Raw genomic sequence first — 21,935 nt, 5'->3', positions numbered from 1 at the left:
AAGACACTGTGTGATTTTACGTTGTGTTTTGTCCCCTTTCTGCCACCACGCCAGGAGGGCAGGTGGCTTAAAATGAGTTGTCAGCTGCTGGGAGCCATGTGGGTCCTATGGAAGCTTCTCCAACAGCCTCAGGGCAGCAGCAGCAGCACCCAGAGTAGCTCTTGTTCCTCTGCGAAACCTCCTCAAAAAGGTACCATGGCCATGAATAAAGCATTCAAGACAGTCACCTTCCAGGAGGGTCCCATGAGGAGAAATGAGGGGAAGAACACAAGAAAGGCTTTGTCTGACTACAGGGAACAATTCATTGGCAGAAATTGCCCTGAGATTGACTCCCCATTGCCTTGGGTCCCAAGGTCCTGGGAGAGAAAAGGTCAGTTCATTTTTTATTAACTCTTAAATGTCAGAGTCTTTATAATTAAGAATGTAACAAAATTATATGGGTGTAATAATTGGTGCCATGGGATCTTGGTTTTTCCCCCAGCGTGTGAGCTGGTTATCACAGTTCCATCAACCTGTGGGCTGTGGGAAGTTCTACCAGACTCTCAGCAAACAAAATGGTGTGTCCTAGACCCAGATGCGGCTCCTGTTCCCTGTCAATTTTACAATTAGTAGGGGAGGGAAGATGGAGACAAACCATTATAAAGCAGGTTAGCCTTTGATCAGCGCTATGAAAATGCTCCTAATAACCAATACTGTAAGAGTTGAGGAACAAAAGATCTCACTCCTTGCTGCATTAATTACAGAAGACATCACGGCTGAGGCAGACTCTTAGAGACAAATGCAAATTTCCCATAGGCAAAAATGGTGGGAGATTTCAGCCAATAAGAATAGCTTGAGTCAAGATACAGATATTTGGAAAGACAAAATTCAGTTGGAATGCCAACTATGTGTCATTATCACTATCAGCCTCATATGGTGCTAAAGACCAAGCTTCCCCTTCTGTAAATCTACCCAGAATCACATATTAGTCTGTGGCAGGACCAAGATTCAAACCCTGGTCTGCCTGTGCAAAATCGGTGTGTTCCTACCATCCTGTGCTGCCTCTTATGTAAACATAACACAGTGTAAAGCTATTGGAAAAATAATTTTGGGCTCCCCCCAAGGCAGACCAGACAAAACTCAAGTGCAAGTAATTTATTTTGCAGTTGATTCTAGGAAACTTTAGTAAAGGAATGGGGAAAAGAGACAGAGAAGGAAAGAGAACTGATAAAGGGTTCTTTATTAAGAAAGTTACCACTATAGCTAGAGCTCAGTCCAGCTGCAGAATTAGGGATTCAGTGCACACAACCTGTGCCTCCTGGCTATACCTCCCCAGGGGGGTGAGGGGGGTGAGGGGGCTGGGGTAATTATGTATTCCAGCTACTGGCTGAAGGATGCTGAGGCGGGTGTTAATTCTCTAACACTTTAAGCAGGCTGCCATATGGGTGACAAAGTAAGCTCTGTGGCCCAGAGAAAAACCCCAGGAAAAAAAAAATGCAAGCACTGTGGTAAGTTGGACAGACATATTGAAGTGGTGAGAGGAGATGGGTAGGGGATCAACGAAAGCTCCATGAAAGCAGGGACTGTATCTGTTCTATTTACCACCGTACATCCACTGCCTGACACATACAAGATGCTTACTAAATAGCTGTGGAAGAAAGGAAGCGAGGGAAAGAGGGAAGAAAGGACAGAGGATTAGCAGAGTCAGGGCAACCACATTGCACATCTCCAGGACACTAGAGAAGATGGCAGAAGGAAGAGCATAAAGGTCCTGAAAGACTTCGTTCAGTGTGCATGGAGGGCTTGTGAAAGTTTTGCAAGTTTGAAAGTTTGCAAGAACTTTGGAAAGTAGAGCAGAAATATGACATGACCACAGTAGAGTTTTAGGGAAATGAATCTACTACTTTTCTGTTCAGCAAATGTTTACCAATCTTTTGGAGTCAAGAAGCGTTTCATTTTTAGTAAGGATGGGGCAAAAAGTAGAAGATCTACATTACCGCAGAATATTTTTAAGTTATCTCAATTGTTTATGGAGAACAGCTGCCAAATATTGTCAGCTTTCTATTTCTTAGAGCTGGTTTGAAGGTGTGAAGAGTAGCACTTACCAAGAGACTGGGGACTGTGAGGACAGAGACTGGCAGGGTCCTCTGATGCCAAGATCAAAGAGGAGGCAACAAGGAGCAAGTCCCAGGTGATCTGAGGGTTGTCTCTGGCACAACAGCTGGTACATCTCAGAGTCACACTTTTTTCCCTCAAGTTGTAAAACTGAAAGAGGAGAAAACAGGAGGTGACAGTTTAGGAAATATTGGTAATAGAACGAGTGTGAACTCCACAAGGGGATGGAGTCTACATGGGGATATTTAATTTCGTTATATCACCTCCCTAATAGGCAATTCACTCAGAGCTCCCGGTGAACTGCAAGTCCCAGATCCCTTCTCCACAATTCAAAAATCCCAAAACTCTAAGCACGGATTTACTTTTATAAATTTGCACAAATTCATTTGAAATCAAAACTTGACCTTGCTGTGAATTCATTCATAGTCTTCCTTTTCTTGTCCCACTTTGGGTGAGTACTCATTTTCCTCCAGAAAATTTTGCGGTTCTGAATTCCAAAACACATGTGGCCCCCTAGGATATCAAACAAGGGATTGTGAACCTGTAATTAAAGATGAAGTATTTGGCTTTTTTGCCTGTAAATAGGCAAAAAATGTTTTTTTGATGTTGAAAGGCAAGGCATGGAGCATCTGTTTTACTGATGTTGATTATATGAAATGTGGCATACTCCTGGCACTTGGCAGCAGTAGGGACATCTCCTGACCAGGGAGGCTCCTCAATGGCTGCAGTGGTGACAATGATGATATGGTTTGGGAGCCAGCATTTTCCCGATCTTAAGAAAGGTAGACAACTTCTTGGAGGCCTGGTCTTGGGGTAGAGTTTTGGGAGTCACCATTGGAAGCACAACCTGAAATTTATTCTCAAACCTCCATTTTACACCCTGTAATAAATACTTTGTTGCTCGAACTAGCTAGAATAGAGTCTGACTTCTGCAACCGAGCCTGAAATGGTATCCCAGCCACACAGCAACACCGATCCAACCATGCTATAATTCCAATTTTCTTTTTAACTCAAACTGTTGTCAGCTGCATAACTGCCAGACTGGTAGCCATAAAGTAAAACAACAAAATAGATGTAAAAATAAGCCGGGTGGCATGCACCTGTAGTCTCATGTGCCTGTAGTCAGGAGCTGAGTTGGGAGGATTGCTCAAGCCCAGGAGTTTGAGGCTGCAGTGTGCTGTGATAGCGCCTATGAATAGCCACTGTACTCCAGCCTGCAGAACATAGAGAGAACCTTTGTCTCAAAAAAAAAAAACAAAAACAAACAAACAAAAAAAATCTGCTCGCAAAACAAATATTTCCTACTACCAAGACTGAGACTGCCCAGTGGAAGTTGATGCAGACAAAGATCTTTCAGCAATTGTTGAAACCATTACATTGCCTCCAAAAGTGATCCTGTTAAAACAGAGCTATTCATTCGGATGTAGGCTTTCTGTCACTGTGTGTGTTAGTCAATATAAATCTATTTGGTAACCATTGGAGAGAATGGAAGTAATACAGAGAAAGATGATACAGAGTATTTATTTCCAAGGAGTTTCTTCTCTCCTGGGCTTCTGGTCAGACACCCAACCAAGCATTATGCCCACTCTAAGTGCCGTAAAGGGTATGCACAAAGTGCAATTACTTAGCCGTCTCCTCCACTCACATCCAGGCGTTTCACAGCTTGCACAGCCTGAATCCACAGCCTCACTCCTACAGACAGATGCTTAATGTAAACACTTAACATCCATGTGTCTGTAACAGTAATAACGTCATGAGAACCCTAAAGGCAAAAAGCCTTTAAGGAGTAGGTAGGTAGAGAGTAATAGATTTATACCAGGAAAATGTGTTTAATGGGGAGTCTGAGTACGTGAAAATAACATCAAATCAACCCTATCTCTAAAAATGAGAGAAAAATTAAATAAGTAAAACTGATACTTGAAATATTAGTGTTTATTAGCAGAGTTTTTAGTGTGCAAACACACCCACCCTAATTTTGTCTTGAGAATTGGATTCTGAAAAAACTATGATCAGCACAAAAGTGTGTTGATACCCTGGTACCATGAAAGCAGTGAAAGGGAGAAAAATGACTGGATCGGCAAAAGTCTTGACAAGAGAGGCCAACAGAAACCAAAAACCTTCATGATTGTAACTCAATTTGTTTTCTGAGCTCAGAAGAGAATGACACTGTGCTAGATGGATTTCAGTTTTCCTTCCAGATCCGCTCTCCCCTTCTCCACACTGGCCAGCACCCTTCATGTGCTGCCCATAAAGCTGACAGCCACAGAGGAGCACACGGGGTGAGCTGTGATGAATGATTTTCATTTACCTTTCCAGATCCTCTGTCTATCCTGCTCTGCCGATAGGCATTTACGGACCATAGTGACAAGCTCCTTTGTCCCCTGGCTTCTGGTTAGAGAGCCAATGAGATGCAGGGGCAGAGACTGCATGGAGAGGGAAAAGTGAGGTTGGGGCATTGCCTGCCCTCCCTGCAGGGCTATGAGTCTCAGAGTCAATGTTCCACCATCTAAGGCCAAGTGCCTGTCAAGCAGGCAGCTCTCTTTCATAGCTTCCAGGTCCAATGACCTTCCCTCTAAGGGTGGCAATAGCACTCCATGCTTAGCAATCACTATTCCTTTTAACCCAGTACATCTTTGCAAATTAGCCCTTTTTGAAACTCTTCAGTTTCCCTCATTTGACTGCATCACTTTTTTCTCATGGAAACCCTGACTTGGGGATTATTGTTTAGGGAGAGTTTCCGCAGTATTTTTACAGCGCTAACAGGAAGTTAATTTGCCTACCCTTTATACACCTCAGTTAGATCAGCTTTTGTCTGGAAAGGAGCCTTGCAGGGCTTGGCTTTGTAGCCTGTTGGGATGATCATCTCTCCAGTGTGATGACTAAGGGTTGTGTCCAGTTAGTGCACTAGCAACTGAAGTTAGGAAGGCTCGGGTGGACGCTGCCAACCAGCAATCCAATTTGCCTGATGGCCAACCCTTTGACCGTTGGGAGCCTGGGGCTTTCTGAATCAGACAACTTCCAGACTTCACATGTGCTGCCAAGCACAAGGTATGAAAAAGGTTTCTTTTCTTTAGATTCTGCTTTTTCACTAAAGCTCCATCTTTATCCAATTAATTAGAGAAATGTTACTCAAAGCATAGTCTGGGGACCACTGCTGGTATGCACACTGGTGGAGCTGGCACCAGAATAAGTTCACTGCGTTCCACTGACAGGACTTTTTTTTTTTTTTCTCAGTAGCAAGATTTTTTGATGACTTGTTGATTTACGATTTCACAAGCTTTTTTTCTCATCACAGATGAGGAACAAATATTTATCAACCTGGTATTTGGGTAATTGCAGTAGCACTGAATTAGAGGACTGTGAAATCAGGCCTAGGCAATAAACTAGGTCAGCATTTCCCATGTTGTGCTCCATGGAATCCTAATCTTATGACAGCCTGTCTATTAAGAGGAGGAAATGCTTAGAGAGTCACAAAGGACATGACCATGTTCGTGGCTCTGATAAGTCCTGCAGTTAAAGAATGTGCTTATTTTTGTTCAGCACAGAATTTCCCATACTTGTTTAAAATGATTATGTTATGTCATGGCTATTGCCACTTGTGAAATGAGTGTTCTGTGGAACGAACGCTGTTGGCAAGGAAATGCTTCAGGAAGTGCTCAGCCAGAGGACCTCTAGAGTCTCTTGGAAAGATATTTATCTTCTCAGGGCCCCTGTTTCCTTAACTATCAATTAATGTCTACCATCTGACTAGTGGTAAGCATTTTCATATGCATGTCCTCAATGACACTCAGGGTTATCCTGTGAGAAGTCATGCAGGAATGGTACATCCCAGTCCTTCAATTACAGGAGTAATTGAAGGGTCAGACAGATGATGTGACTTACTCAAAATCACACAACTTGTAAAAGGTGAAACTAGAATTTGACACTCAGTTCTTCAAATTTTAAAATCTATTATTTCTTACTATACTGCATTGAATCTTTGAGCTGGAAGGACTCTTAGTGGATAATATGTCTAATCAGGAAAGTAATACTCTAGCAAAGGAGGGATTCAATGTGAATTCAGTGCTGGTCATTTAACTTTTAGCTGAAGTTCAAACCTGCTTCTTTACATCATTTTGACATCTTCCTCTTGTTATGGTCAAAGAGAGCTTTCCAATGTCCTATGCGCTCACCATCTCAGGGAATGGGTCACATTGTCATATTCATCTTCTGAAGTGAGTAGAAGATGGCCTGCCACAAACGTTGGACCTCTGGGTTTGTTCACAGAACAAGGCAATGACATTGGGGAGACAGGAGGGCACTCTATATTTACATTCTGTATTTCTGAGTCAAGAAAAAGGAGTGTGGGATTTAACAGCACTTGGCTAAAACAATTAAGTCACAGCCTATCTTCTTGTGGTCAACTAAAAGAAAAGAAAAGAAAGTGAGATTATTTTTGTGTTTTTAAAAACAAAGGCTAAGAAATAATCTGGTAACAATGTTCTCCATTCTGTATGTGTGTGTGTTTCTAACTAGTTTTTAAAATTCTAACGATTCATTAATTCATCTGTTTATTCATTCAGTAAGCTTTTCTTGAGTGCTACTCTGGGCCAGGCAATGTGCTAAGGGTTGAGGAAACAGAATGAATAAAATTAATTGGTCACCCAAGTCAAACATGAATCATCATTACCATCACAACAAATATTGAGCATCTTCTGCAAAAGGGGCCAGTACTGGGCACTTCCGGGATCTATAATAAGACTTAGCAAGGCAGGGTCCTTGTCTTCCAAGAGTTCAGTCTCCTTGAGGAAATAGCTATGCCCATAAAAGGCTAAGCATCATTGTGCAATGCTGAGTGCCAGCCCAGTAGCGAAGAATAAGAGTAACCAGCATTCCAGGGATAAGAAGTCACTCTTGGTCCAGGCAGGTGGGAGCTGTCAGAGTGGCATAATTGTGGTCAAAGCTAATAATAACTCTATTATAAACCACAGCATTGCAAGGAAGAAGGAATAATTTTTCTGAGAGAATGAAATCTTTTTGGTTTAAATTGATCTCACGGAAATAAATCTGTCACTTAAAAGAGTTTCGGGTTTCATTTATGTCATGAGGGTCCATTTGCTGGTGACTAGTTCCCGAAATAAAGAACTCGTCTCTCTAGGCTGGAGTAATCTTGAATCTGAGAGATGAAAGTTCATTATTCTTTTGAAAGTTAGTCAACATTAATTGTGTTTGGCACTTTGTAGGTAAGGAAAATTATCCTATGCCGGATGGTTACAATTACGTTGTTATATCTGAGAGGCTTTTCTCATGTAATTACCATGTGCTGGCTCTCTAACTACAAGGAGGGCCTGAATTTTCTTCCTGTCACTGAAAATGATGTCTCTACTATATTGAAAAAATAGTGGACTTTCTTATCCTCAAAGAAGGTATCAAAACTGGTAAGCTATGAAGAACTTAAAAATACCATTGACGATATAGATATTTCTACAGCTTTATTTTAAAAGTTTAGGTATCATATCCTATTGGATTTAGAGAAATTTTGATAATTTGATGTAAAATCTTATGTTTATGTTGTTACATTCTAAGTAGAAAATCAGATCCATGCTTAGTATGGGTTTTAAATTTTATTTATTCTAAATTCTTAGAAAAATGCACAGCTAATATATGACTTACTTGACCTCAACTTCAATGAGCAAAAGAAGCTTGCAAATTTAAGGTATTTAATAAAATGCCTCCCCACCTACCTTGAATTCTCATAGAAAATACCACAGGGTTTGACTATAAACAAGAAACACTAGAGGTTTCTTCCTTTCCAATAAGGACAGTTTTTAAAAAGCTGGGTGAAATAATTTTCTTACATTTTTTCTCTTAAAAAATCCAAGAGTGAATAAGATAGTGAAGATTTAATTTACAACAGTACAGAAGACAAAATCCCAGGAAGGTAAGTTGAGCACACAAAGCTACTTTGACCCCAATAGCATTTTCCAAACCTGAAGAAATATGCAAAACTGAGGTGCCGTCTTGGTGGCCTCACAAAGCAAGTAGGAAAAAAGTAAAAGCCTGGGCCCACCCATGGTGGGGAGTCCATTCTCTCCATAGATATTAAACTGGGATCCAAGGTCTATGCCCTCAGGGAAATGGAAAGCCTAAAGGAAAACAACTTTTGCTTGGATTTGCAGCCCAGGTTTGCATCAACTGGATGGTCCAAGGAGCCTCAAGCCTTGAACTTAGACTAAGCAGATCCCTTACTGGTAAAGCTCCAGGAGCAAATAAGAATGGCCTCCAGAGAAAAATTCTGTTGTCTCAGAGTTTAGTCACTCTCAAATTATTTTTCAAATACAACAACCAGTCTACAGTCAAATATGACTTGTTGCACAAACATGACAACATAAATGAGAACCAGCAGAAAAAAATAGACAATAGAACAAGACTGTAAAGACCTAAAATGTTAGAATTATAAGATACAGACTACAAAATGTTTATTATGTTTAAAGAAATAAACATGTTTCCAAGGAATGAGAAACTACAAAAAGTCCAATAGCACCACCCAACTTTTGTAAAAACAAACAAACAATATGCATTTAAACACTTCCAAATACATTTCAACAGAAAAAGCGAGGCCAGTGATGGCCATGGAGAGCCCCATGGCCAAAGTCACATACACTTCCTGGGGTGACCAGTATCCAACGACTGATCAATACTGGTTATGAAGTCCCGGCCAATTCCTGGTCACCACAGCTGCGTAAGTTATCCCATCCTCAAACTCCATGTGAGTTGCCCGACACTTCTGTTGAGTCTCATTTGATGATAAGCTGTGGTTGTTGCTTGGGCACGTTAGCTCCTCGTGGCAAGGGATGGGTAGGTATGGAGAATAATCACCATCTTGGTAGAAGTAATTGACTCCTGCTGTTATGCAATAAGGGCACAGAGGAATACAGTTAGCACCCAGTTGATTCCCCTGGGTCTCTCTTGGTATTCCTTTCCTTAATTGTGACAGTGAATGGTCAAATGCAGCAACCTGGCCTGTGAAAGGCATGGTGATCAGGGGCTCAGACCCTTCCAAGTCTGACTCACAGGACCACATAAGCCAGTGAGTCCACAGAGATGTTAGAGAAATCCAGAATGGAGAGAAAAGGAGGGACCTGATGAGTGTTTGTTTTGGCCTTGAGATCATTGGCAGCTGTAGTTCATCCCACTAACCTTATTCTCCTAAATTTCCCTCTGGAAGAGAGGCCCACTAAAATCCTGGAGGCATTGCTCCCAGAACCTGTTTGAAGCACTGGGTCCAAGTAGTGCAATGTGTGGATTATGATGGATGCGGTTATTGTCAACCTAGATCACCCTTTAGGATTTGAGGCACTTCCAAACTGATGAGATGACCCTGAGCCACCTAGCCTAAGGACTCACTTCCTTCCTGGATGGCTCATATCCAGGGACTAATCAACAAGGGGACATAATATCCCCTTTCTCTCCTCTTCTCCATATGGGGCACCTCTGAAGATGATTTCACCTTCAGAACTCCCTGCAGGGTTGACTGTGTCTTCCACTGAGATATCCAGCATCACAGTTCAACTGTGCCCAGTCCTACTTTCTTCTCTTCTCTTACACATGTTCAATCCCCAAAGCACTCCTGTGTAAACCTCCTGTGTTCAAGTCTGTTATTCAGGAGACCCAGCCTATGACACTCGGATCTTCATTGAGTTGAGCCTCTGTACCTTACTGGGGTCCAGATATTTCTTCTTCAGACATCCTGTAATTTTAAGAACCTTATCTAAGGGACAGGAAGTCTTTGTTCTTTCTGACAATCTGGACAAGCTTTCAGGACATTTCCTAGAAATCACTCTGCAAGGAGCAACAGGACTCCTGATATTTGATATATGCCCTACCAAACTCATCCCAGCTCTTCCCATATTTGACAATGACTTCGGAGAAACCCACAAAGTCTAGATTCTTAGGAGGGGGAAGCTAGTGCCTCTCCCTCTTCACAGCTGAAAACACTCAATCGATTCAAAGTATTTGCATTTTAACTTTAAGAACCCAGGCCATTTATCTTAATGATAGTGGGCCACTCTAATGCCAGCAGTATCTATAACGAGGTAGAAATTGTAGGAATAGCACTAAAATAGGGACATGGGGGACAACCTGCTGCCTATCCCATGGAGAGTTTCAGATGTGGTGCCCCTAGAGAAGGCCACTGTATGACCAAGTTGCTTTAGTTAAAATCACTAAGTGACTAAGGGTCACTTACTATGAAGGTCGGTAGAGACAAAGTTTTATTCCTTCCCCACAACAATGCCGCATTCCCCAAACCACTGAAAATAGACTCTGATTAAATTAGCCTATATTCGAGGACACTCACACATTGGTATCATTTTGAGGTTAACGTAATCAAGCAGAAACCTCAGCTGTGGGAACCATTTTAATGCAGAGCCCATTTGTACTTGTCCCCTCCAGATCAAACTAAATGCGATTTCTTGGCATTAGGTTCTTTGCTGCTTTGCAAATAAGCTTTTTGATTTTTTTATTTTAACAAACACTAAATGTAGAAACATCTATTTTTAACAAGAAAAATAGACACTCTTAAAAACAGAGTGGGCTATTTTTTGGTTTTGGGAGTGGAGGTAGATGAACAGTGGGGAAGTTTAACTGACCGTGGCCTATTTTACTGGTTCCAGTATAACATAAGTGTTTTCAGTTATGAGCTACCTTGATGGATTTATTTACCATTAGATTTTTTATTGGTTTGGGGAGCCACGGGGTTAAAGGAAAAGAGGGAACAAGGAAGTTAAAGCCTTTGAAAGAACACAACCAGTGGTGTCATCCAGGCATCCCAGCATTAAAACTAAATAGGATTCTGTTAAGTTTCCCTGTAAATTGGTTACTTGGAACACAGAGCCCTGGAGAAAGAGACTTGCCCAGGCTGCCAGTCAAAGAAAGACATACGCATATGGATTCCCTGCAATTAATGCGAGGGGGAAAGTCTACTAGGATTGTAAATGATCTAAGTGCTTAATGCACTTTCTTGGCAGATGCAAAGCAAAATTGTTTCCTCAAATTCAGGCCTCAGAAGCTGTGAGCCAAGCAGTTGTCAGTGTGTCTTGTAGTTCGTAGATCCTTCTTCCTCTCCCCACACCGACCCTTATTGGGCCGTCCTTTCCCAGCTCTAAAGCTGAGAACCCTGCCCTTTTGTGCTCCTCTGGCCTCGGCCTGCTGGCAGCAGCAGCTCCGCACTTCTGCCTGGAGGGCAAGAAAAGGAGTGGCTTGAGGGTGAGGGGACTCACAGAGTTGGAGGGGCGTGCCACTTTGCCCATTTGCTTATTTCATCAGTGATTGGTTTTTCTTTCATGAGAGAAGGAAAAATGAGAGGAGAGAGTGAAGGTAAAAAGGAAGTTCTGCAGCCCTGGAAGAATGTCTGAGGGACATTCTGATTCAGGAGTTTATAGCTTGGGCAGGGTTGGCACTGATACTCACATGATGCATAAGAACCAGGCTGATGAGTTGAAAATTAGCTTCTGTTTTGATTTTGTCCCAGAATACGAAAACATTCACTTTCCTTGATAGAAAGCAGAGTTGAGAAGACTTTCTATCTGGCAATATTTATAAACTTTATGGGATCCTTTACATAATGAGATGAAACAAAGTTTTATTATCTTAATGGCTGTTGCTTAGAAATGTTTTGGGACTCCGAGGGCTTGGGTGTTTCTTGGCCACAAAACTTCGAAGTATAATGTAAAACTGGCTTGCACTGGATATGAGAGAAATTCACATTTTGCTTTGAGGATAAAGTGAGAAGATAGACAAGAAGAGAAGAAGTGCAAGGAGGAGGGAGACAGAGCATGGAGCCAAGTGGACAGAGGAGAGGTCCAGGTGCGGGTACCGGCAGGTGAAGCACGCAGTCACGGGGGCGGCTGAGGCTGTGGGAGAGGCATGGTAAGGTTGCTCTTCCACACGAAGTTCCTTGCCTTGCTGTGTCATGAGATTCCATTTCTGCTCCAGAATCATCCATAAAGACTCCTCTGTTCATATTTTCTTTTCCGGGAACTCAGAAAGGGGGCAGGTGTTCTGTAATATGGTCCTCATGGTATAGCACACAGTGTGGGACAAGCTTAGCAGGAGGACCTCATGAGAAAGTGGGGACTCATGGGCTCCTGCCAGTGGTGGATTTGGGAGAGCAGGATTGAGTTAATTTGATCCAGATCTCCAAGGGCAAGGGACTCAGTACACAACTTTTGAGTAATAAAGATGATGGAAAGTAAGATATCATTTGGTAAAATCTGCATGATGTCCCAAACAGTAGGATGCAGAATACATGGGAACACTCTTCCTCTTCCAATGCATTTAGGTTTGCAGTTTCATCAGTGCTGGGCCCTGCCTGGCACAGAGTAGAAGGAAACTGACCCTGCTCTCAAGAGAGGGTGGATATGTAAATAAATGAATACAAGAAGACGAGTACACTGATACAGCAATGAGGAAAAATGCAGCATTTGTGGAAGGCAGGTCATGCCTTATCAGGTATAAAAACACTACAGTGGACCTCAGCCTTGATGGGTCAACCCTTCTTAGTGTGAATTTTGTTAACAGCCTGTGTCTGAAGTACCTTTCTAGGCACTGCAACTTTGAGAGTTTCCCTTCAGGACTCTATGTTAAAACAAACAAACCCAAACCAAAAAACACTTCTGTATTTCCATGGAAGTGATTTTTTAAGAAAAACAAATAATAAAAATGCATGACTCTTGGGTTGCCATATCAGGGCGAAAATAAAAGAAATAGTGCCTAGAAAGGGATTGTGAAGGCAGTGGCACCCTCTGCGAATGACACCTGTTGCTACAGGTGCAGGATTTCTGGGGGAAGAAGAGGATTTCTTCCTGACAGGCAGGTCCACAGTGCAGCGCAGCCCATGCTGATACAACCTGGAGCATCTCACCATTAAGGGAAATTCCACATTAGGGAACATGGACATTTAGAGATTTTTTTTTTCTATTCTTCTGACATTTATACCTTGCATACTTTTGCTTTAGAAGATATAATTGACATAATTTTTTAAATGGCTTGCTGTGTGCTATGATGACAAGACAGGATTTAGAGTCAAAATTCCTGGATTTTTATCCCGATCTCTTAACAAACCAGTTGCCAGAACTCATACAAGCCACTGCTTTGTGAGGCCTCAATTTCCTCATCTATAAAAGAGGCTGCTAATAACATCTGATATTTTCACAAAAGCCTTTCTCTGTCTCAATGCTAAGTGTCATGCAATTGACCATCTTTAAATCACACCTCCTAGACCTTGGGAAAGCAGTTTGTTAGTTTATTATTCATGTAATCCTCTCTGTCTTTCTGAACACTTTCTATGCTTCAGGCACTGTACCCAGTGTTTGAGTCGATTGTCTTCTTTCTTTTCACCACCAGTCTATGACTTTGGCACTATCATGACCCCATTTTTACAACCAGGGACACTGGGGCCGAGAGGTCAAACAGTTGGCCATGATCACCCAGCTGAGATCCTGGCCTGACCCAGAGCCCACACCTCAGAATCCCCTCCAGGAAGCAGCCAGCTAGTTCTGCATCTGTCTTGAGTTTCTGTCTAAAGCTGTCCTTACCCTTACTCCTTCTGCCTGGAAAGAAGATAGAAGTTGCCCAGCGCCATTCAACCACCTACATTTACTGTAACTATGTCACCAGCATCTCTACTTTCTGAAACCTCTGAGTGGTATCATCTTGGGCCCTCAGTGCATAGATTTGCTACAGAACCCCCGAGCATCCTTCAGTGTTTGGAGAGTTCCGTGTGATGAATGGTACCATTGGTCTTTGTGTGCTTGGCGCTGGAGCCCCTGATGTTGATTAGACCAGGGCTGATGAGCTGCTTGGCTCCTGCCCAGCTGGCAAGCACTAGCCCCCACTTCTCACACCTAATTGAAGCAACACAGCCCAGGCTCTCCAAGACCACTCGCTGCCAAATGATGAAAAATCCTCTGACTTCCCTCCTGATTGTTTTCAAATTAAAAGGTACTTTGGGGACAACTGAAATTCCCCCAAGTGCTTGTCTGAGCAATTTTGGCAGCTTCTCCCAAAGTGCTCTGGCTCCCAGCACAACTACCCAGCCTCAGACTCTCCACCTAGTGCAGGGCCCAGGCCCTGTCTGTTTTCTGAGCTCAGGCCCTGAGCACTGTGCCAGCTCCTTGCCTGCTGGGGGCTTCCTCCTGCCCCAGCGGAACTGATACCTTTGCCTCACATTGATATGTGGAAAGAAGAGCAAGGGGAAGGGCCCTGGAATCTGCTCTGGTCTTCTGGGGGAGCAGCTTCTAGTACCGCAGCTGAGGAGCACACCCATCAGCACTGGGCATGGGATGCTTGGGGGCCTTTGCTTAGTCCTATCTGTCAGGGAGGACCCTCACTGATTGAGGGATGCACAGAATCATTAGTTTTCCTCCCCCACCTACAAGGATCAGATCCACAGAGAGTTAGAACTGAAAGGGGCACAGAGGAGCTTGCTTTTCTCATTCAACCTTATGTTTTGAGATTTATATCTGTAGATACATGCATCTCTTTATCAATTTTAACTGCTGTAGATGTGTCCATTGTGAATATGCTGCCATTTATTTATTTATTTTTCTGTTGATGTACATTTATTTTCAATTTTTTACAATTATGAATGTACCACAAATGAACTTTCTCATAAATGTGTCTTTATATGTGTATGGGAGTCTTTGAGGGGTAGATAAATAGAATGAAATTTCTGGGTCTAAGAGTAGGCACATCTTTATCTTTCTGTGTTGTCAAATTCTTCTCCAAATTGATTGCACCAATTTGAACCACCTCCCACATTGTGTAAGAGTTATCATTTCACACTAATTAGATTGACAAAAGTGAAAAAGTCTAACATCCCCTAGTATTGGAAATATCATGGGGAAATGGGAGCTCATGGCTGTTTTAATTTGCATTTTCCTACTCTTAGTTGATTTCACATTCTGGTTTCTGTGTGTGTGTGTGTGTGTGTGTGTGTGTGTGTGTGTGTGTGTGTGTTGCTGGTTTATATCCATTGCCCATTTTTCTATTGAATATTTTGACTTTTTATCCTACTGATTTGTAGAAATTCTTTTTATGTGTTGGATACTTTTCCTTTGATGATTACACGAAGATCAGTTATCTTCCCCCAGTCAGTGGCTGGTTTTTCACTCAGATTACATTAAATTTTAAAACTTACAACAACAAAAACACTATAAGTAATCTTTTGCTTTGCAGGTGCTGCTTTTGTGACTTATGGAAAAAATCCCTCTCTACTTTGAGATCATATTCTTCTTTTTTTATATACAATTGTAATCTGATCCGGGCTGAAAAACGAAGTATAGCAGTTTAAATAGCAGGAAGTAGTCAACAACTCATTATAAAAGCAACAGAAAACACGGAAATGTGCATCAGAAAGTCCCACCAGTTTCTTCCAAGTGTTTAACCTTGAGAAGATCACTGAACTTCTCTGTAAAGCAGGCAATATGTGTCCCTGTGTTTCTCACTGGTTGGTTGGGAAGCCCTGAACACATATCAAGTAGGGTCGCTATTCATGTGGCCTGCCCTCAGCTGCTACTGTAGTCTTGTCCTCTGGGATTTTCTGGACTTGTAAAACCTCAAGCTTCAGTTAAAACACCATCCTCCACACCCTAGGCCAGAATGCCTGGGCTCATTTGGGTGATTCAGCTGAGACATGGCAAAAAAACGCTCAAAACTTTGAATCTGAGCTGGCTTCTTTCATTCAAGTAAGGGCCAGTTTACAGAGCCCCTCCAAGGGAGATGGTGCTTGGAGTAGGGAGGTAGGAAAAGGTTGATATTGTTTGGCTCTGTGTCTTCACCCAGATCTCATCTCCTGTTAGGGAGGGGCCTGGTGGGAGGTGATTGGATCACGGGGGCAGTTTCCCCCATGCTATTCTCATGATAGTGAGTGAGTTCTCACAAGATCTGATGGTTTTAAAGTGTGGCACTTCCCCCCTTGCTCTTTCTCTCTACTGCTACCATGTAAGATGTGCCTTGCTTCCCGTCACTATTTTAAGTTTCCTGAGGCCTCCCCAGCCATGCAGTACTATGAGTCAATTAAACCTCTTTCATTTGTAACTTACCCAGTCTCAGGTAGCTCTTTGTAGCAGTGTGAAAATGGACTAATACAGGGGTCCACAGTGAAGTCCTGGATTCCTCAGAGGGAGGAGTGGGGAGAAATGAAATAGGCCACACTGTCTCCCTCAGCCACATTCCTGTAGGTTTTCTGGAGTAACTGATCAGGAATAAGTCTAGGAAAATTGGAAATAGAAGAGATGAAATTTGTTTTGAACTGAACTTCAGTTTCGCTATTCTGCCACTCTTAGCTCCTTTTTTGATGCTGTTTCTCTTTCTCCCATGTCATGCTCATAGTACCCCCACCCCCGCCACCAATCTCTTCTATTCTGCCTACCAAAACTTGTACTTGGAACAGCATCTGGCCTAGAAGGCCTCAATAAATGTGGCCATTATTAGCAAAGAATAAAGGAGTGGCATCCTTTTGTAATTTACTTTACATGTAGGTACTATGATCATCACCCCCATTTTACAGATGAAGAAACTGAAGAAAAAGAGGATACATTACCAGCCAAGTTCATGGAAATATTAATTAAAGAAGCAGATTCACATTAAGGGGGAGCCCACACTCTAAACAACTCTGGCTTCTCAGGCCATGTTGACCTGCAGGTGCCTAGTTCCCTCCTAGGGAAATGGGTGAGTTATCCTTAGTGGAGTCCTCTCTTGGGATGTGTGTGTGTGTGTTGTGTGTATTCAAACAGAGGAATAGGGATGAAGGGAAATGAGAGAGCAGTGAAGACAGAATTTGAGAATGTGGGCTCTCTACGGGTCAGCTTTGAAAAAGAATTTTTTAAAATAATGGGAAAAGAAAGGCTTTATCTTATTTAAAAGGCATTCTTTAAAAATAGCCATCACCCACAATAACAACAGATAAGGAGAAGGCAGTAGCTACTGATGGATTTCAGAAAAGCTTGGGAAAATGTTTAGGAACAGGGAGTCCATCTTCATGCCCCTACTGAATCTACCCACATTCATATCACCAGCCAGTTGTGAGCAATTGCCCCAGAGCCTCTCTGCAGGGAGCCCTAAATGACCAGAAGACAGATGGAAGAGCAAGCTCCTCCTGCCCTGGGTTCAGTGGTTCAGATGGTAGTCGCTGGTTCTAGAATCCTCATCAGGAACTCCTAAATGAGAAGGAGCCAAAATCCATTTCCAAATGAGTGATTCCAGGCTCTGGAAGGTGGGAAGTTGGAGGGGAAGGAGGAGCCTCACCAACTCTTAAATCTATCCCAAGACTCTAACTCTTGCCTTTCCCATGTAAAGACCCATAACAGAGAGCATCACAACATGGAAGAGAGAAAACATCCACCTCAGCCTAGAGAAAGCTTGATTTAGAGATCACAAAACAATTGTGTGTGTGTGTGTGTGTGTGTGTTTCTTTTTAACACCACTATAGTTGAATTCTGACTCATTTTATAATGTGGGTGTTCATTCAATATTTTAAAGTTTAGAAACCAGTGAGTGGGGCTTCAGGTTTTCAGTCCAGCACATAAGGAGCTTAGAATTCATCACTCCATCCTAATAACAAGCAAAAAGCTGAACTAGCTGAAAAATTAGCAGCTCTTCTTAGGTCTGCCAAAGAAGTGAGGTCACAAGGAAAACCACTGTACCCAAAATTAAAGAGACAGACAAACATCTACAGAGAATCACAACTTATTGTGGCAGAAATCCAGAAGTAGAAACCTCCATAGGAATCAGTTCTCGGTAGAGAAACCTGAACTGTAGTCGATAAATTGCTGTAGACTAGATGTGAACAAGTCTGAAGATTAAAACTCCAGGAGGACCCCGTCGTGAAGGAGGTGGCACACTTTCATGAGTTTTACCTCCAGGAGCTCTACCAAGTTATCACTATAAATATCAGAGAAAAATCCTCTGGGCTTCTGGTCAGGGAAGGGGAAAGGGAACCATTTTAACATATACCAGAGCATTTTGTTCTTCTTAACAAGGCCTGTGCCCAGGAGAAGTTATTGTACTAGAGCCTCACTTGCTGTGGTTTTATAAGAGCCTAAACCTACTGGAAGAAGGAAAATAAGTCAACTCTAGCCAGCTCTAGCCTTCTGCTTGGGGAAAGGGAAACATACAACTACAGTTCTTTCTAGCCTTTCACATGCGGTGAGGTAATTACCCAACTCTAGCTCACTGTAGCCTTCCTTGTGGAAGAAAAATACCCAACTTCAGTTCTTTCTAGCCTTTCACATGCGATGAGGTAATTACCCAACTCCAGCTCACTGTAGCCTTCCTTGTGGAAGAAAAATACCCAACTTCAGTTCTTTCTAGCCTTTCATATGGGGGAAAAGAATTACTCAACTCTAACCCACTCTTCCCCACTAGAAGAGTGGAAAAAAAAAAGAGAGAAAAACTAAGAAGTACTGGCAAAGTTCACAGTCCAGGGTCACAGACTCACCAAAAGACTGAGACCTAATCACAGGGCTGTAAAATACTTCCCCTCCCCTCACACCTTACCACTACCTTACTAAAGACCTACCTACCATACTTTCCTTTACCCAGCACACTGTGTCCCTTTTTCAAGAAAAACTTACAAGGCATTCTAAAAACCAAAATACACAGCTTGAAAAGACTAAATAAGCAATGGAACAAAAGTCAGATATGGCAAGAATGTTGAAATTATCAGATTCAAAATGTTTTAACCCTATGATTAATATGCTAAGAGCTTTCCTGGAAAAACTAGACAACATGCAAGGACAAGTGGACGATCTACGCAAAGGGATGGAAATTCTAAGAAAAAACAAAAAGAAGTTCTAGAGGAAAAAACATTGTACAAGGAATGAAGAATGCCTTTGATGGACTCATTAGTGGACTGAACACAGCTAAGGAAAAAAATCTCTGAGCTTGAGGATATGACAATAGAAATTTCTAAAACTGAAAAGCAGAGATTAAAAAAAACTGGGAGGGGGGGAACCTAACAAAATATCCAAGAACTGTAGGGACAACTACAAAAGGAGTTATTTATGTGTACATAAATAACTAAAACAAATTAAAGAAATACCACATGGAGAAGAATGAGAAAGGGGAATAGAAAAAATATTTGAAGCAATGGTGACTGAGGGATTCACCCAAATTAGTCAACACCAAACCACAGATCCAGAAAGCTCAGAAAACATGAGGCAGGAAAAATAAAACATACAAACAAACAAACAAACAACCCAACTACATCTAGGCATATCATATTCAACTTCAGAAAATCAAAGAAAAAGAAAAAAATCTTGAAAGAAGCCAGCGGGAAAATACATCTTACCTATGGAGTAGCAAAGATAAGAATTACATGTGACTTCTCCTCAGAAACCATGCAAGCAAGAGGAGAGTAGAATAAAATATTTAAAATGCTGGGAAAAATGACCAGCTTGGATTTCTGTATCCTGTGAAATTATCCTTCAAAAGTAAGAGAGAAATAAAACCTCTCTCAGAAAAAAAAAAAAAAAAACCAGAGGGAATTTGTTGCTAGCAGATATGTTTTGCAAGAAAAGTTAAGAGAAGCTCTTGAGAAAAAATGAAAATAATAAATGTCAGAAACTCAGGTTTCCAAAGAAAGAAAGAACATCAAAGAATAAGTAAAGGCAAACAAAATGAAAACTTTTATTTTTCTTATTCTTAATTGATCTAACAGATAACAATTTGCTCAAAATAATGGAAATAATGTATTCAATAGGTATGCATATATCCACAAGTGAAATGAATTACAGCAATGATATAAGGGATGGGAGCAACGAATTAGGAGCATTTTCTTATAAGATATTAGTACTACCTTTGAATTGGTATAGTGTTATTTCAAAGTGGACTTAAATTAGTTGTAAACTTCAAACTCTAGAGCAACCACTAAAAAATGTTAAATATAATTGATATACAAAGAAAGGAGAGAAAATGGAATAATATAAAATGCTCAGTTAAGGCCACAAAAGGCAGAAAAAGAGTGGAAGACAAGAATATGAACAAAGAACAATGGCAACAAATAGAAAATCGTAACAAATATGGTAGATATTAATCTAACTATATCAATAATCATTTTAAACATCAGTGGTCTAAATACACCAATTAAAAGACAGAGGCTGTCAGAGTGGGTCAAAACATAAGAATAAAAAAATTAAGATTCAACCATATGTTGTCTATAAGAAATCCACTTTAACTATAAAAACTATGACAGGTATAGATTAAAAGTGAAAGGATGGAAAAAGATATACCATGCTAACACCGATCATAAAAAAATGAGAGCAGCTATATTAGTATCATATAGAACAGACTCCAATGCAAGGAGAATTATTAGGGTTAAAGAGGCACATTATATAATAATAAAGGGATCAGTACTCCAAGACATAACAATCTGTAATGTGTAAGCTTCTAACAACAGAGCATCAAAATATGAGACAAAAACTGATAGAACCGCAAGGAGAAATAGATTATCCGCTACCATAATTGGAGATTTTAACACTCTTTTATTAGAAATGGATAGATCCAGCAGGCAAAAAATCAGCAAGGACATAGTTGAACTCAACAGCACTACCAATCAACTGGGTGTTACTGACATCTATAAATTACTTCATCCAATAACAGCAGATTACACATTCTTCTCAAGCTCACATGAAACATTCACCAAAATAGACCACATTCAGGGCCATAAAACACACCTTAACAAATTTAAAATACTAGAAATCACACAGTGGCTATTCTAAGACCACATTGAAATTAAGCTAGAAATTAATAACAGAAAGATAGCTGTAAAACTTCTGACTTCAAGTTATCTACCCACATCAGCCTCCCAAAGTGCTGGGATTACAGGCATGAGCCACTGTGCCTGGCCAACGACACATTTCTAAATAACATGTGGGTCAGTAGAAACGAGAAAGTTAAAAATAATTTTAACCAAATGAAAATAAAAATACAAATTTTCAAAATTAGTAAGATGCAGCAAAAGCAATACTTAGAGGGAAATTTACAACGTTGAATGCATATATTAGAAAACAAGATTTAAAATCAATAATCTAAGCTTCCATTTTAGGAAACTAGAAAAAGAAAAGTAAATTAAATATAAACTCAGCAAAAGGAAAGAAATAATAAAAATTAGAGCAGAAATCGATGAAATTGAAAATAGGAAATCAATGGAGAAAATTAACAAAACTAAAATGTTGTTCTTTGAAAAGATCAATAAAAATCAATAAGCCTCTATCCAGGCTAAGAAAAAAAGAGAGAAGACACAAATTACTAATATCATAATTGACAGAGACAGCATTACTGCAGATCCTATGGATATTAAGTGGATAATAAAGGAATATTATGAACAATGTCATGTCCACAAATTTGATAACCTAGATAAGATGGATCAATTTCTTGAGAGATACATCTGCCAGAACTCATACAAGAGGAAATAGAAATATAAATAGGCCTACATCCATTAAAAAAAAGAATCAACAATTAATAAGCTTTTGAAAGAGAAAGCACTAGGCCAAGATGGGTTCACTGGTGAATTCTACCAAATATTTAAGGAAACAGTTATACCAATTTTCTACAATTTCTTTCAGAAGATAAAAATATAGGGAACACTTGGTAATTCATGCTATGAGGCCAGCATTACCCTAATTACCCATTACCATAAAACCAAACAAAGACATTACAAGAAAAGAAAACTACAGACAAATAACTCTTGTAAATATAGATGCAAACTTCTCAACAAAATATTATCATATCAGTTCCCACAATGTTTAAAAAGAATTATACACCATAACCAAGTGGGATTTATCCAAGGTATGAAAGAC

The 21,935-nt window shown here is 40.9% G+C and overlaps 2 protein-coding genes across 4 annotated transcripts in view; one reads left to right on the top strand and one right to left on the bottom strand.

Annotated features, from left to right (window-relative positions):
* Positions 1–21,935, bottom strand: part of SNX18 (sorting nexin 18) — a 258,821-nt gene that overhangs the window by 57,665 nt on the left and 179,221 nt on the right. For both annotated transcript variants that reach the window (XM_058433977.1, XM_058433976.1), the window contains exons 2-3: positions 16,179–16,346; positions 2,085–2,244 (exon numbers count right to left, since the gene is read on the bottom strand). In XM_058433977.1, coding sequence (XP_058289960.1) covers positions 2,085–2,244; positions 16,179–16,346 — 328 coding nt within the window. The remainder of the gene's footprint in view (positions 1–2,084; positions 2,245–16,178; positions 16,347–21,935) is intronic.
* LOC131382363 (uncharacterized) overlaps positions 1–21,935 on the top strand; it is a 98,575-nt gene that overhangs the window by 44,044 nt on the left and 32,596 nt on the right. The window contains exon 1 of one of the 2 annotated variants that reach the window (XM_058433979.1): positions 4,985–5,142. The exons of the other annotated variant lie outside the window; for it this stretch is intronic. Within the exon in view, the coding sequence (XP_058289962.1) occupies positions 5,060–5,142 (83 nt within the window). The 5' untranslated portion in view covers positions 4,985–5,059. Of the gene's footprint in view, positions 1–4,984; positions 5,143–21,935 lie in introns of those variants that run through there. 2 annotated transcript variants of the gene reach the window in all.

Source organism: Hylobates moloch, unplaced genomic scaffold (genome assembly GCF_009828535.3).
Source record: "Hylobates moloch isolate HMO894 unplaced genomic scaffold, HMol_V3 SCAFFOLD_23, whole genome shotgun sequence".
NCBI lineage: Eukaryota > Metazoa > Chordata > Mammalia > Primates > Hylobatidae > Hylobates > Hylobates moloch.
Note: the sequence above shows the minus strand (reverse complement) of the source record. Positions and strands in the feature narration are given on the sequence as shown.